General features: G+C 38.0%; 1 protein-coding gene across 2 annotated transcripts in view; it reads left to right on the top strand.

Moving 5' to 3' along the window:
- The window catches only part of LOC122081634 (dentin sialophosphoprotein), a 45,670-nt gene that overhangs the window by 15,904 nt on the left and 13,227 nt on the right, over positions 1–16,539 (top strand). For both annotated transcript variants that reach the window (XM_042648822.1, XM_042648823.1), the window contains 7 exons: positions 2,012–2,089; positions 2,261–2,613; positions 4,762–4,830; positions 4,908–4,996; positions 11,634–13,832; positions 13,910–13,987; positions 14,202–14,313. In XM_042648822.1, the coding sequence (XP_042504756.1) occupies positions 2,012–2,089; positions 2,261–2,613; positions 4,762–4,830; positions 4,908–4,996; positions 11,634–13,832; positions 13,910–13,987; positions 14,202–14,313 (2,978 nt within the window). The remainder of the gene's footprint in view (positions 1–2,011; positions 2,090–2,260; positions 2,614–4,761; positions 4,831–4,907; positions 4,997–11,633; positions 13,833–13,909; positions 13,988–14,201; positions 14,314–16,539) is intronic.

Raw genomic sequence — 16,539 nt, 5'->3', positions numbered from 1 at the left:
CCCCCCCCCCAAAAAAAAAAAAAGAGGAAAAAAGCTGTCATTCCCGCATGCTAGAGTTTGCATTTCCATGGAACTCGCAACGTCTTTGAAGAAATAGATGACACCTGAGTCCGGAGTCCCCTCCAACTTGGAATTAAAGGGCGTAGCATGCACGAGGCTCCTGCCACTGTGAGGTCTGAGGAGGGTCATAATATACGCAACCTTACCCCTGCTTCGTGGAGAGGCTGTTTCCTGACTCGAACCTGCGACCACCAGGTCGCAGTGGACCAATCCTACTGTTGCTCGAGGTCCGCCTTCCAGCTTGGATTGAGAGGAAGATTCTTTCTGTACTTGAGACGGGAACAAGCCTAACAGAGCAACCCAGTGCACGTGGCTTCCGCTACTGCAGGGTCTAGGAGGGGCAAATGTACACAGCTTTACCCCCTGCTTCGCAGGAGAAGCTGTTTCCAAGTTTTGAACCTTTGACCAACATGCTGCAGTAGTGCAACTAAGGCGGAAACAAGCCTAAGGGCCCTTATTGCTATCAAGCCAAAAAGAAAGGAACATCACGGTAAGGGCAAAAGAAAAGGCTTACAGGGTCCTCCATTCTAACACTCAAAAAACTAGAGGTTCATTCTTTTTGATCTCATGACAGTTTTCATTCATGAACTGTAGATACACATTCCATGCCACGTGTCCACCTATAACACGTCTTGTTTTCCCTGTGTAGGCAGCTCTTTAAAATTATTATTGATGACTTGACTGGAACCTAGTAGTAGTAGTTTTGTGGGATTCGTTGAACTTTTCCTTCTTTCAATTCATTCTGGTTATTGATTAGGAAGGAGTTGTTCATCCATTAAGTTAGGGATGTGGGGGAAAACCTATTCTTCCAGATTATTCTTGTCAATGTTCCTGTAAATTAGCTTTCTACCCACATGTTTACATGGCAGTAGGACTGCTATGTAGAATTTGACAGTGTGCCATCTAAAATCACTATAGGGGGATCTATACTTGTCTTGGAATATTTTTCCCCCTATAGAATTTCCTTTTTTGAGTGAAAGGTGGACACATTGGCTTCTTCAGTTTCACTGCTTCAGACACTTCACCTGTGCTAATATTGCACCAGGCTATAAGTTAATGATGAATCTAAGCTTTGATTAGTATCGCTCAAAATACTATATTTAACTTTTAGACCTTTTGTATGGCTGCCCTTTCCAATCTTTATGGGCACCTCATTAACAGTCTACATTTAAATTTTATAGACTTTATGGATGGTCTATGCCACTCAAATGTCAATCCACTAAAATTAAATACTACTAATTTATTCAAAATTTCAATGTTGTATAGAGCAACAGTTTAAACATGTTAGGTATGTGATCAATGCTAAAGAATGGCCACAACCTTTTTGGCAAACATAATGATATTATGATGAGTAACAAAACAATGAATATTTAGTCCCTCATGGTATTCTAAAGTTAAAAAGAAGACCTAGTATTGAAATTGGGAGGTGACTTTGTTAAGCTGTTCGGCTACATAATTACCTGACCTATAAAAAGGATGTCTGTCATGGACCCAACAAAGAGTACTTGGGTTCTCGACAACCAAAAAATGCATCATGCCTGAATCAAATGGGTTTGTGTTGGAATTTGAATCTGGTAATTTCAGTAGTGCTCATAAATCAACTTATAGCAGCTGAGGTGCATTTGTGTTATGTGCTTCATGTATTTATTATACATTTTTTTGGGGTTCCCCCTTGACTAATCTGCTAGTATTATCATTTGTCAAACATATATATTTTCAAATTGTTTGATTTTCCTTTTAGTTCATTGTTATAGAACAAGATATTTGATATATAGATTCTTCCAAAAATAATGAAAAACAAGATGTGCTTTAGAAGAATATGTGTAGAATCCCTGTTTGCATCTTCTGCTTGGTCTTTGTAATCTTTAACTAACCCTCCAAATGATACTAATGCATGAAAAAAGCTACTTTTGAATTTATTTCTTTATGGAATTCATCTTGTTTTTTCTAGTGAACCCACGGAGGATGCCACCATTCAAGCCAAAAAAGGAGCCTCCATTTAAAAAGCGGAAAGTTGAATCAACTCAAGGTAATGTAGAAATGTTCGAGATTCTAATTTTTTTTTAGTGGAGCTGATATCCTTGTTCCTGCTTAAAAGACCTACCTTCACAAATTCAATCTACAATAACGGAAAGCTTTGTTGATTTCAAAGCACTTACCTGCTTTCTCTTCCTTTATGACCTTAAATTTGTTGCTTCAGTTGGTCCTCTCAAGTCTTCTTTTAAACTGGGATTGCCTACTACAACTGTTCCTAAGAGCAGACTGTCAGTTTCACCCCTACCATCTCCACCTGAGCAATCTGGTCCTTCATCATCTCCATTTGGAACTGGAAATCTGACGCATGGTCATACAAGTGGAGAGGATGCTATTGCCCCCCAGGTGGTGGCAAAGGAGGATATTGCAAGCTCTGAAAAAGAAATGCCCATCAGGGCTGCTCATGGAGCTGCACAGGAAGCATCAGCTCATAAAGTGGGTTTAGGAGCTACACCAATGGATTTGCAGAGTCATTTGATCATGCTACTTATGGAGAATCCGAAGGGAATGAGTTTAAAGGTGAGAAATAACATATTTTAAAGCCAGTAAAGTATGCTTTTTTAGCAATGTTTTGCATTTTGCGGAAAAAAAAAAATCTTTTGATGGATGCCCAAAAATTTATTCATCAAAGAATTTCTGCCAATGCTGAAGCAAAATTATCTTACAAAATGATAGAGAAATGGAAGACATGATTACATCGCAATGTACATTTGCACAGACACAACAGTATTTCACCAACCACTCCCTGGCAAGGTTCAAGGTTTCTGTCAAAACTAGGCTCGAAACCGAAATATTTCACGAAACCGCATAATTTCAGTTGAAACCTTCCAGGTTTCGGCAAGTTGGTTCCTAAAACTTCTAGAAAACCTAATTTGAGGCCCTTTTAAACCATAATTGTCAAGGTTGTGCCTTGGTGTCTAGGTGGTTTGCCTAGGTCCTAGGCGACTGTCGCATTATATTTTTGGACGTATTTATGCCAAATATCATTTAAGTAAAAAATTAAGCAAATACCCCTCACTTGAATCCAATAAAAATTGTTTAAAAATCAAATTTCAGAAGGATAAAATGTCAACCCTCTAGTCCAAGAACAAAAACTAGATTTTCGCTTGTAGGGGTGATTTTCAATTTTCAAATGATGGTGTTTTTCTCAATTCTAAAAATTTTATAAATTTTATCATGGTAAAATATTGCTAAAAACGAAAAGTTTTGTAAAATAATCTTTTGTTTTGATGTTGTTAAAATTATTTTCATTCAGGTGATTTTAACAGCATTCACACACTTTAAAATAAGTTGGACCAGAACATAACTGTCATACAACTCAGATTTAAGTAATATTAGACTTGTTGGAAAGTTGGTTTTGTGTTATACCTAATACAAAAAGTCTCATGTAAAAATAAAATCATTTGATTAGTAATACTTATTATAGAACAAGAGCATTTCTCTAAACGTTGATTTTTTATTACTTAATGTGAGTTAGTGTTGATCTTTGATGATTTGATGGGGCTTAATGTTGATTTCTTCTGACTTGATGTGGCTTAATGTTGATTTTTATGATATAAGATATATGTAACATATTAAATAATGTTACAAAAGAGTGAAAATAAAAAATAACACTTGTTCGCCTTAAAGCGGGCGCCAAGCCCTTCAACGCCTTGGCGCCGTGACAACTATGCTTTAGACATAGTGGAACCCTTATATTGTTATATATATACAAAATGGTAGTTTTTCTTTGGACCCTAGGTTGTATGATGCCGTATACACAAAATTTAGTACTAGAATACTCTTGATGCAACTAAAACAGCTAAAATATGCTTTAGGAATGAGTAAATATAAAATTAGAATCCATCTCATAATTATCAAGTGTTATTCATGGTTCATTATAAAGATATGAGAGTGATTTGGCCAAAAATCGTAAAACTGAGGTTTTCTAGGAAATTTCCCTCTTTGGAGTTGAAACTAGTGAAATGACACCGAAACTCGAAACATGGTTGAAATTTCATCGAAACTGCGAAATTTCAGTTGAAACATTGCAATGCTTCAGTACCGTAGGCTGTTTCATTTTGACAGCTGGTGAAATTGAAATATTTCTGTTGGTTTTGCGGAATTTCGTCAAAACCTTGAACGATGCTCCCTAGCAGGCTAGCACCCCTATGTTTCCTCTCATATAGGCCTGAAAGCAATAGATTTATCTTGTTATGTTTAAGTTGTTTTCTCCACCTCTTTGAAGACTTTACTTTGTCAATGTATCATGTGAGAAATTGATATTAAGAAAAGGTAGATTGAGTTATTCATTGGATGGATAAAAGGATACAAAGAATTGCTGGATCCATAATATATCATGTGATTTTTTTATTCCTATAACCTTCTTAGATATGACTAAATTTGAAATATGGGATAATCCACTGACAAGTTGGTAGAATGCTTACATTAAAATGTTTTGCCTTTACATGCTGCAGAATGGCACATTTCAGATTGGTATCACTTAAATATTCCTGAATTGATCATTGCATTAATGGTTAAAATCTCGTGTATTTTGTTACTAACCTCAGTAAATGTGGACCTATTGCCTCTGTCATCTGCGTTCTCTTATGGGTTGAATTTTCACACCTACTTATGAATGTCATTGTTTTTGGAATTTTTTGTTTTATGTATCTCTTGCTTGTATAGGCCTTGGAGAAAGCAATTGGAGACACAATACCCAACAGTACGAAAAAGATTGAGCCTATTATAAAAAAAGTAAGTAATGAAATGTTGATGCTGCTGCAACTAATCAAAATAGATCTTATTGTCTCTTATTTTATCCTGAGCAACAGATTGCAACTTTTCAAGCTCCAGGAAGGTATATCTTGAAAAAAGGAGTGGAATTGGATAGCCTCAAGAAACCTCTATCTGAAAGTGGAAGGTACTTGTCTTTTTTTCTATTGAAGATGATTTTTTTTTTCTTCGGGTCTCTTTGGTTGCATAATTTCCTGAGTGCTCCCTCATTCTTAAATCTGTTATATGGGGATGGCTAACTGTACTTATATGAAACTCTGTTTTCTATCCAGGTTCATCTCTGTTGTAATGGTCAGAAAGGGCATTATAGTGGAAGAATTAATGATAAAACACTTCCGTTTTACAATATTTGTGAAAGTTGAATTATGATGCAAATTTAACTTCTAAAAGTTAAACCCTGATGCAAATCCAGCATCTAACTTTAAGCTTTGAGTCACTATGGAAGGATTTGGGACGGATTTAGTGGCCAAGATGGCCTTGGTGCAGAATTTTCCAGCATTCCCTAGTCAGTCTAGCTTGTCTTCAGATTTATCACTTGCTGCTATGTGACCAAAGCCTAAATTTCACTTTTGGAGGATCTCAAGGTTTATTTCCGGTTTCTAAAACTGAAGGAAATTAGATATCTCTAGGTTGGTCTTTTGGAGGGTCTTTCTGACGGGATATTTAAGATTCTCTAAAAGTGTATCACTAATCAGTTAGCATTGGTTGACATAATGGGCGCCCCATTTGAGAAAGTGCTTGATGCGATCATGGGTCTAACCTTTAAATTCAGATCGCAAGTGGCAATTGTGTAAATATCTTGAATTTCAGAATCAATGAAGTGAGGAAACGGAGTCAAGGGCATAAATTGAAAGCAACTACATAGGGGGTGTAGTCCTGGAAATTAATAAAGGATTGATGGAGGAAGGGAAAAAAATGAGAACTAAAGGGGGATTTATGTAAATCCATAGTTTTTAAGGCGGTAAGGCGACGGAGGCATTTGAGGGTCTTTCAAAGTGCCTTAGCGATAAGGCGGGCATAAAGCGTCGCCTTATCGAATAAAGCTTTCCTGTGTAATTTTTTTATAAAACTAATCTATTTGGCTTAAATCCTAGTTGAATCCTATTACTCATATGTTAAATAAATATTAAAGGTTCATATTCATACCAATGTAAGATATTCATCAAGAAAACAAATCAATAAAGTGAATAAACTAAGTTCATCTTCATCAATCATCAATCATCAATCATCAATCATATTAGCATATAATATAAATACATAATTATGAAACAAAATTATAAATATAAAGAAAAGAAGACGTAAAAATTACAAGTATTTATTATACTTACCTCTATGATGCCAAAATGAGTGCCTAAGCCCTAAGGTCATCAACTATATTTCTACTCCTGTCAAAAATAATGAAGCTCACCGCTGCCGGAGCAAAATGGTCTCCTGGATCAGTGGTTCTTCCTTATTCCTTGATTCATTCTCAAAGCCCTTTCTCAAAACCCTTTACAAAATCCAAACCCTGTTAGTGAATTATGTTTTTGTTTTGTTTGTTTTGGTTATTTTTGGTAGAGTAAAGCTGATCCCATACATCTCAAGTGTTAACAAAACCATACACCTACCAATAAAAAATCTATATTTGGAATCTTCATCAAGTAATTTAAAAATGTGTTAAAAAAAAAAAAAAAAAAACCCATAAGGCGCCACTACACATAAGGCGGAGCACTGTCTTACCATCTCTAGACCGCATCAGCGCCAAGGCGTTGGTAAGGCGATGCCTTAGCAGCACCTTAAAAACTATGTGTAAATCGAGATATGGACTTTAGTAGAGGTTGTCTTCAACCTCAATACCGAAAGCAACCAGCAGAACTTGGCTGGATTTCGATCAACAGAACTCTTCCCCTATTAGTCCAAATGACACAAGGTTTAGCGCAGAGATTAGTAGCTTATAGAATTACTAAATGCAAGCAACACTCAGACCTAACAATTAATTGTTAAGTGAAATAAAATTGCTGAGATTTGTAGTGGCGGAAGAGGCAGATTCAGTTCTAGTTGCAGGTCTTTATCTCTCAATCAAAAAAGGATTTAGAGCTGAATACCTAGGGTTTTGGGTTGCCAGTAGAAGAGCTTCCTTCACCCAAAATCTCTGGATGAACTGATTTCTTACCGAGGAGTCGATCAGCTTATGTGGGGACAATTAGGTCGCCCAGAAACAGAGCACACTATAAGGTTTAGGAAGCTAAGGTAAAGGAGAAAACAGAGGAATGAGATTAGAAAGAGAATAAGAGGAAGGAGGGGAAGTGTCCTAACCTGTGGAAGAGAAGATCAGACAATTCAGATCGAACAGGAAGGAAGAAGAAACACAATCACAGCTCACAGCAGCGTATGGGAATAAAAAAATCAATTCCCCAGTATCCAATCCAAATCGTTGGGTTAAATGATGCTTTATGGAATCAAACAAGAAGTCAATCCCCTATCCTAAAACTGAAAACAAATTTGAATGCAACCAAGACTCTTAACTACTACTTGCTATTACGAATCCAACAAGAAAAATACAATTAAAGAAAATGACATAATTATCCCTAACTAATCCAACGTCTAATTGCATCAGTGCTGCACCCTCACAGCATTGTATCCTATTTTTAGATTTCTAATTTTTGGAGAAGTCTAGATAGGTTTTATAGAAGGGGTGGCTTTGATTTCTATAAAGTACTTTCTTGTTGTAAGTCAAGTCCACTTAGTTGCTCATGACTTGTATTTTCAGTTCCCATTATCGTTAAGAAGGATGTCAGTTTAGAAATTCCTGTTGGGTTGTTATAAGTCTTGAAATAGGAGTGTGCATGGAGGCTACGGAGGTGGGGAGAGAAATGAAGAGGGGATCTCAGTTTTTAGACTTTGCAGTATTCTATGATTTTTCCATTGTGGACACTTTCTTTGAAAAGTGAGAGGAACACTTAGTTACCCACAAAAGTAGATGTCATACAGCCAAATTGATTTCTTCCTAACTAGATGGCCCGACAGATTGTTGTGTAAGGACTATAAAGTTATACCTAGGGAGAGTCTAACCACTCAACATAGACTGGTGGTTGTGGATATGTGCCTCACTATGCATAACCGTAAGAAAGGTGGTCTTTCCCTAGGATAAGGTGCTAGAGGTTAAAAGGAGAACTTTGAAGTCATTTACTGTGGTCAAACAGGTAAAGTGGGACTTTGTGGGAAAAACCGATATGATGTGTAACGAGATGATGGCATGCATTAAGAAGGTTGATGAAGAAGTTCTAGGGGAAGCAAAGAGTATTCGTCAGGCCCCTAGGGAAACTTAATGGTGGGATGATGAGGTCCAAGCAGTCATTAAGGCTAAGAAAGCTAGTTTTATGACATGGCAAAGGACTAAGGAGGTAGAAGATAAAAAGAGATATAATATCGTCAGAATGAAGCTAAACAGATTGTGGGGATAGCAAAGGTGAAGAAAAATGAAGACCTATATAATAATCTGAACACGAAAAAAGAGGAAAAAACTATCCATATATATATATATATATATATTTTTGGGTACAACATAAAATTCTTAAAATGAAAGAAAGGAAGAGTAGAAATTTCAACCATGTGAGATGTATTAAAAATGAGGATGGTACAGTGCTAGTAAGAGACGAGGACATCATGAAGGCATGGAAAAGTATTTTTTTGACCTACTAAATGGAAACATTTCGAGCAACAATGACCAAGAAGACTGCATTATTCTTAAAGAGACCATACACCATAGATATATACGAAAGGTTAGAGTGGTTGAAGTTAAAGAAGTCTTACGAAGGATAAAAGTAGGCAAGTCGCAAGATACCTAGCTCTGATGTGGTCCTAATAGAAGTGTAGAAGAGTTTAGGATTATGTGGGGTATCTTGGTTAATTAATATTTTTAACAAGATTATGAGCACAAGGAAAATGCCAAATGATTGGAGAAGAAGCCTTGTAGTTCCAATCTACAAAAATAAAGATGATATTCATAACTGCACTAACCATAGAAGGCATAAAACTAATGAGTCATACTATGAAATTGTGGGAGAAGGTTATTGAAGCTCACCTGAGAAGAGAAAATACTATCTAGGAGAACCAATTTGATTTTATGCCAAGTAGATCCATGATAGAAGCTATTTACTTACTCGGGAGGCTCATGGAAAGATTTAGAGTTTGAAAAAAAGATATTCATGTGGTCTTTATTGATTGAGAAATATCCTATGACATAGTCCCTAGGTAGTTAAGTTGGAATATACAAGAGGAGAAGGGTGTCGAGGAAATATTTGGATATAATCAAAGATATGTACGAGGACATGGTGACTAGTGTGAGAATCGTGAGAGGTTAAGGCAGTGAATTCCCAATTGTAATTGGGCTACATCAAGGACAACTTTAAGCCCTTATTTGTTTGCATTTATCATGGATGATTTAATCATGAACATTCAAGACGAGGTCCCATGGTGTAAGCTCTTTACTAATAATATTGTTTTGGTGGATAGAAGAAAGAAGGAATCAATGCTAAGTAGGAATTGTGGTGATTAACCTTGGAATCAAGAGGTTTTAAGATAAGTAGATCGAAGACAGAGTATATGATGTGTAACTTTAGTCACTCTCTGATGGATAACAATATGGTAAAAATTGAGGAGAGAGATACTGCAAAGTGGTTGTTTTAGATATCTGGAATCAACTATAAATAAAGAAGGTGACATAGAGGATGATGTTTCACAGAGAATTAAAGTGACATGGATGAAGTGGAGAAGTTTGTCCAGAGTGTTGTGTGGCCGACGTCTTCCTTTGAAGCTCTTATAGGAAATTTTTTTAACTACCGTACGATTGGCTATGATTATGGGGCAAAATGTTGGGCAATTAAGAAGCGTCATATAGATAAGCTATGTGTAGTAGAGATGAGGATGTTAAGATGGATGTGCGGCAAAACTAGGAAGGATAAAGTAAAGAATGACCATATCAGAGTTGATTTGGGAGTTGCCCCCGATTCATGATAAGCTCCGCGAAATCCATTTGAGATAACATGGCCATGTTCAACGGAACCCTTGAGATGCACTAGTAAGGAGTGATCTGACTTAGATTGAAGGATCTAAAAGAGCTAGGGGCAGCCCTAAAATGGCCATAGGAGAAGTAGTGAGGAAAAACATGCATGGTTTAGGTCCCGTCACAGGTATGACATTGATTAAAGCTGATTGGTGGCCAAAGATCCATGTAGTGACCCCATTAAGGTGGGATTTTTCTGAGTTGTTGTTGATGTGTTCCTTTTTGTTTACTTTTACTATTCTTTTTTGCATTTTCACAGATCCATGTAGCCAAGCCCATTTAGTTGGGATAAGGTTGAGTTGTTGTTGTTGTTGAAGTAAGAGTGTGAGCACATTTAAGGCAACTGAAAAGGAGAAAAGTTGAAGGGATTTGGAAAGCCATCTCATTTGAGGTCTCCACCAAAATTGCTACCCTCCTACTCCGCGCGGTCCCCGAATCCCCTAGAAAAACAGGATTGTTGTTGATTCTTGGAATCTCCCACCTTCTATTCCCCCCCCCCCCTTGACGGATTGTATCCATTAGTGGTTGTCCCCTTTTTTTGATCGGGCTTGTTCCCTTGGCTGGCCGTGTGCCTGTCCCCCACCCCTCTCTTTCACCTTGTATATTTTTCTTCTTGGGTTAATATATATATTTTATTTTTCAAAAAAAAAAAAAAAGGAGAAAAGACAAAAAGATAAAACAAGAGAAAAGGGTACCCCTGGCTAAATGATCGTGTGGTTCTTGCCTTGCATTTTCAGTGAGAGACCATTTGTTAGTTTGGATCATAGTTGGAAAATTCAGATTCAGGTATTGAATGTTTAATTCTCAAATATTTAGGAAAAAAATCTGCTTTTATTTTTTTTAAGTTCTTCAAAGAATCCGAATGTACTTTTCCTGAATTTTTTGTCACTTGTTCACAAGAACTTTCACAGAGCATACTTTTAGCTGAATTATTTGAGAATTTGCCAAGTATGGTTTGGATTGCACCAGAAAAATAATATTGAGGGAAAAAAGCTATCAAAAAGCCATTCTTGGTGGTCACATTGTTGTTTCTGACGTAAAGGTTCAAATATGTGCCGGCCCTCTGACAGGACTGTGGCCTAACTATAGTGGTCTGAGTATGTATATCTTGATGTAAAGGTCTTGTGCCTTGTATATTATTTTAGTGAGTTATATTTACCAACAAAAATTGTTATTTTTTACCATAAATTTATAATACTATATCATTTATATTTAAGTCGATTGGATACCATTGCAAGTATTTCGATTCGTGTACTTTACTTTTTTTTTTTTTTTTTCATTTGGCATCCCTGCGGACCGAGTCCAATGTACTCCCTATCAAATGCATGTCCACATGACATATCTTCTCAAATTATCAACTGCTTTTCTTATAGAATAACAGATCTTCTTCATGAGATGGCGCATAGTTTGGCTAAGAATGCCTTGGGTCATGGTAGAGTAGTCAATGGAGTAGACATACCGGTTCCCCTCCATGGTTGTTAGATCTTTCTTTTGAAAGTAGGTTCGCCTGTGGCTTTAGTTAAATGATGCTCATTTCCAGTTGAAATAAGAAAAGAAGGAAAAAACTACTGCACCTTATTGTTGTTGAAGCTTCTGAAACTGTGATCAATCACATGAAATGCTCGATATTTGTTCTTTATTAGCTTAGATAAGAAGTTTCTATTCATCATATCTCTTTGATTTTAATTTGCATTACCTTTCCTTGTAACGACTTCCGCAGTTCACCTGAGTGCATCCGTGGTCAAACTCCAGTCCCAGAGAAAGCTACAACTGAAGGATTTGAGAAGCCAGGCCAGTTGAGCTCACAACTAGTAGAAGAATCAAATGAGGTGGAGAAGACCAATATTCAACAAAGTTCCCCTGATATCTTTGGTGATAAAAAACTTTCTGACAATAGTGAAGGGCAAGCAGGTAGCTCTAGTGACAGTGGAAGCGACAGTGACAGTGAAAGTGAAAGCAGTGACAGTGGAAGTGACAGCGGAAGCCAGAGTAGAAGTGTAAGTAAAAGCAGAAGCCCCGCTGGAAGTGGAAGTGGGAGTAGCAGTGATAGTGAAAGTGATGGTTCTTCTAGCAGCAAGGAGGGATCTGATGTGGATGTTGATATTATGACAAGTGATGATGACAAAGAAGCTGAGCATAAGTTGCAGCCGCCAGAATTGAAGATCTCTGATTCTCCCATTCATTGGAAAACTGATGCTGTACCTGAGAAAAATGAGATTGATGAAGATAGACAGCATGCACCAGATACAGATGGGGTTGATAAGGACTTGGGAATTGATGATCATGAAAATGAAATGGTTGATATTACTGATTTGGAACCTAAGAAGGGGGAGGCAAGATCTTCAGAAACTATTCCTTTTTCACCAGATCATGATAAGAAACAGGAGGTGCAATATATGTCCCATCCTGGAAAAATTGCTAATGAAATGCAAAATATAGTGAAGGATGTGACAGGGCATGAACAGTCTGACAATTTTGAGAGAGTATCCAAATCCAAGTCAAAAAGGGAATTTGATGTAAAGCATTTTGAGGTGAAACCCGAAAGTGCTAAAAGGTCAAAAGCGGGAATGCCATCTCAACCATCAGCTGGGAGGAGAAGGGATGCTATGTTCTCCGACATTCCCCATCGTTTATCTCCTGATAGATTGAACCAGGATTCCCACGAGGACCATGCCATACAGATGAATGACAGAGTTGGCAAGGATGGGAATGCAGATCCTGGTTCACAAAAAGGGCACGGTGTGGCAGTACCTGGGAGATCTATTTCTGATGCCCACCAATCAGGTCAAAGATCTCTTGACATCAGTGCACGGGGAAAGACTACAGACAGAACAGATAGATCCAACAAATATTTAGAGAACTTGGGGCGTGGTTCTAAACTATCTGAAAAGAATTCTTTTGTGCCTGATGAATCAAATGGGTCTGCTTTCAGGAGCATGCACACACATGAAAAGGGTTCCATGCCTAGAGACAAAATACATAGAGAAAAGCATGATGATGATGGTTGTGCTTATGAGAAATTAATCAACAAAAATGTCCGGGAAAGTGTTAATGGTGACAGATCTTCATTGCCGTCCAACATACAGTACAGGAACCATGTTGAACAAGTGGGGAAGTCCAAGGATGCAAGCCATATGATGCACCAAGACATGGGGCCTCTCCCTATGCATAACAATAGGAGTGATGTAGAAAAATCCCCAGCTCTCAATGGAAGAGGGGCTTTACTGAGAAGGGAGCTGTCAGATTTGGAGTTGGGTGAACTTCGTGAGCCCATGCCTGGGGCAGAAACACAGGCGGTCAAGAAGCAGTTTGAAAGAAAAACTTCTTTCAAACTGTCCGAAAATAAACCGAGTGCTTCAGATAGTTGGGATTCAGATTTCAGTAAAGGACGAACCGTGACAAAGGCAAGTCAGGACTCGAGAAAGCAGCAATCCCCATTTAAGAAAAGGGCCTCAGAAGATGATGCTGAAGATTCTATGAGGCCTCAGCAGAAGGCTGCACACTCTCTGTCTCAGCAGTTGCCTGGAGTAGATCGTGCGGACAATGAAGTTGGGCCCCAGTCAAATAAATTCATGGATATGGGTGGCAAATCTAGGAAGAATGAGGCATACACGAACAAGGATGTTGGTCCGGAAGGCTGTGGAAGCACTCATAAGAAGGCACCTACAAGTGCACCACAACAGCATGAGCCTAAACACACAGGACAAGCAGTCGCTGCCAACATGATCAAAGAAAGTAAATCCCTTAAGTCTAACTCAGTGGCCGATGTAACTGACAGAAGGAATGGTTCCTTATGGATGGAAAGCAATAGCAGCAATTGTAAGAGGAGGGAATCTTCTTCAGATGAAGATAGTTGTTCTTATTCCAAGTATGACAAGGATGAACCGGAGTTCAAAGGACCAATAAAAGATTTCTCACAGTAAGTATATTTTGTCAATTCAAATACTATCTGGAACAGATTAATTTTGCCGATGATGTATTGTATATGCTCTACAGATATAAGGAATATGTCCAAGAGTACTGTGAGAAATACGGGAGTTACTGCTCTTTAAACAAGATCCTAGAGACTCACAGGTACTATGAGGATTTCTTGGCCATGTTTAGGGTTTTTGTTTTACAAATATCTTTTAGTTTTGTTTCTCTGTATGTCCTGTGATTGATGGGACATGCTATTTACTAAATTTGTTTTAGTGCTTTAATATATGTGCCACCTTTTAAAATGGAAAACAACTAATTAAACAATATTTTTTTTTTCTTCTAATTTATTTGAGGTCCTAATCTTATGCAGGAATGACTTCAATAAACTGGGACGTGACCTTGAAGTTGCGAAAAGCCGGGATTTGGAGGGATATTATAACATCATGGAGCAGTTGAAGGAAATGTATCGCCAACATGGAACGGTATGCTATGTCATTGGATTTTTATTGTGTTGCTTTTCCTATTGACTAAGATGTGCATTGCATCTTCCTAGGACAAAGAGGGGTTTATATGTGCAATTTTCAACTGTTACTCTTAGTGCCCAGATTTCTGTTTAAATATCTCAAAAGTTCAATTTCCATGATTTGCATATTTTTGATTAATTGGTTTTCAGTAGATAGCTTGCTAGTTTAGGGACAACAATAAACTACATTTTTTTATTGAAGTTCCTCTATGATTAATTGATTTAGTTGGGCCCGAAGCTACGTATTTGCAAGACTTGGAGAAACAGCAAGATTAGCTTGCGTTTGAGAGGGTACAGCCAAGTATAGAGGGAAAAATCATCAACAAAACAACAGTTGTAATGAAAACCCTTAAAAGAAGAAGAAACAGGGGCTGGTCCCCATAGATCACAATGAATTTTGTAAAAAAAAAAAAAATCTGAAGATTTGGAAGCCGAAGTAGCAAAAGGAAGTTTCTCATTTTTCCCAACTGACAACTGTCACAGAATAATTTCTTATCTGAAAAACTGCCTTTAATAATCCCTTTATTTAACAGTAAGTTTAACTGTAGGAAAATGGGGATGGCCCAGTCACTGATTCCAAGTATCTTGTGTAGCATATCTAAACCAAGTTGAGAAATGTGCCTCATTCGTCTCTCCAACCATGTATAGGTCACCTTTGCACCCTTCATTATCACTCAACCTGTTCCTTATCCATTATCAAAACCAGTGGCATAGAATTCAAATTTTAGTGGAAAATCCTTGGTAAGCCGACTCACTGATAATAAATTCTTCTTCGTGTTTGGAACATATAACACTTTATTCAATGGAAAATTTTTGTTGTCAGAAGAAGCATTATTTTGACATGTGCGATATCACGGAAAGAGTCATATCCAATCATCTCTGTATCACTTCACTGATAGGTATGAATGTTGTGAAGCTTACCAGGGGTCCCCGTCATATGTGAGGATGTCCTTGTGTCTGGGAGCCAAGCTGCATCATCTGTGGGATCACTTAAAGTCGTTACTGTTAAGCCATGCGGAGTATCATCCTCTTGAAAGGCATGATTATACCATTCATAACATTTTAGGGCAGAATGACCAGTTTTCTCTTGCAAGCAATCTTTACATTCTGTGGTAGAGAGATGACACCTGGGCGAGGAGAGGGGCTTTGCCTTAACCTACACACCTACCTGTGTTTCTTCTTTTCTACTTCCTCTTAACCTCTGCTTTATTGCCCTAAGTTGATTCAACTTGCAAATCAAGTTTCCACAACAGAATAGTTGGTATTAGAGCCAGGAGGTCGGGTGTTTGATTCTGGTAGGTGTGGGGAGTGTGTTGTTCCCCTCCGCCTTGTACCCTCACTGCCACGTTTGGTGTCACATTTAGAGCCGTGTGTGTCTGAACCTGGCACATGTGGGGGGTGTTGATATACATTGTTGTGTGCCCTTCCTAACAACTTGAACTTTTGGGAGAAGTGGTAATGTAGGACTAGATTTGAAAAACCAAACCAGACCCAAACTGCAGGAAAATTTAAACCAAACAACCTCCACAACAGTCCACAGCAGATTGGTATTAAACTGATATAAGAGAGTATAATTTTGACAGATGAAAATCAACAGTTCAGGAATAATGTAATGAACTAACAGCCAAGGACTACTGTCGCAAACCACCAAATTAAGAGGCCAAACACTAGGTTATATAGTCAGCAGGTTCCAGCAAGAACAAAACAGAAATCAGAATTCAAATCTGGGCAGAAGTCATAATCAGCCAGATCTGAAGAACAGTCCACATCAGCTGAACCAATTGTCTGATTGACCCAAGAATTGGATCGAGCCCCCTTCTGGGTGAGACTAACCTTCGGCCAAAATCATAAGGCCATCGGATGGCCAGAACTTCCAAAACAGACAGGTCGACAGAAGAGAAAACAGAGATTCAGAACCCGGAAAATTTCTTGAGAAAGTTCAGAATACTTACCTGTTCTGCTGGAGAAGATAACCCAATAAAGAAAACCAGAAATAATAGTAATCCACCCGGACTTCTCACCGCAGAGTGTCGACTGGATCAAACACTAGTCACTTGTTCTGTGATCAGACACACAGAGAAACCATACAAGCTAGCGGCAGCAGCAACAAGTAATTTTTCATAAAACATCAATTGTGGGCATGAGAGAGCCCTTTCCTTTATTTATAATGATTGGGGGGGGGGGG

This window comes from Macadamia integrifolia, chromosome 6 (genome assembly GCF_013358625.1).
Source record: "Macadamia integrifolia cultivar HAES 741 chromosome 6, SCU_Mint_v3, whole genome shotgun sequence".
Taxonomy (NCBI): Eukaryota; Viridiplantae; Streptophyta; class Magnoliopsida; order Proteales; family Proteaceae; genus Macadamia; species Macadamia integrifolia.
This window is presented reverse-complemented; position numbering and strand designations above follow the sequence as displayed.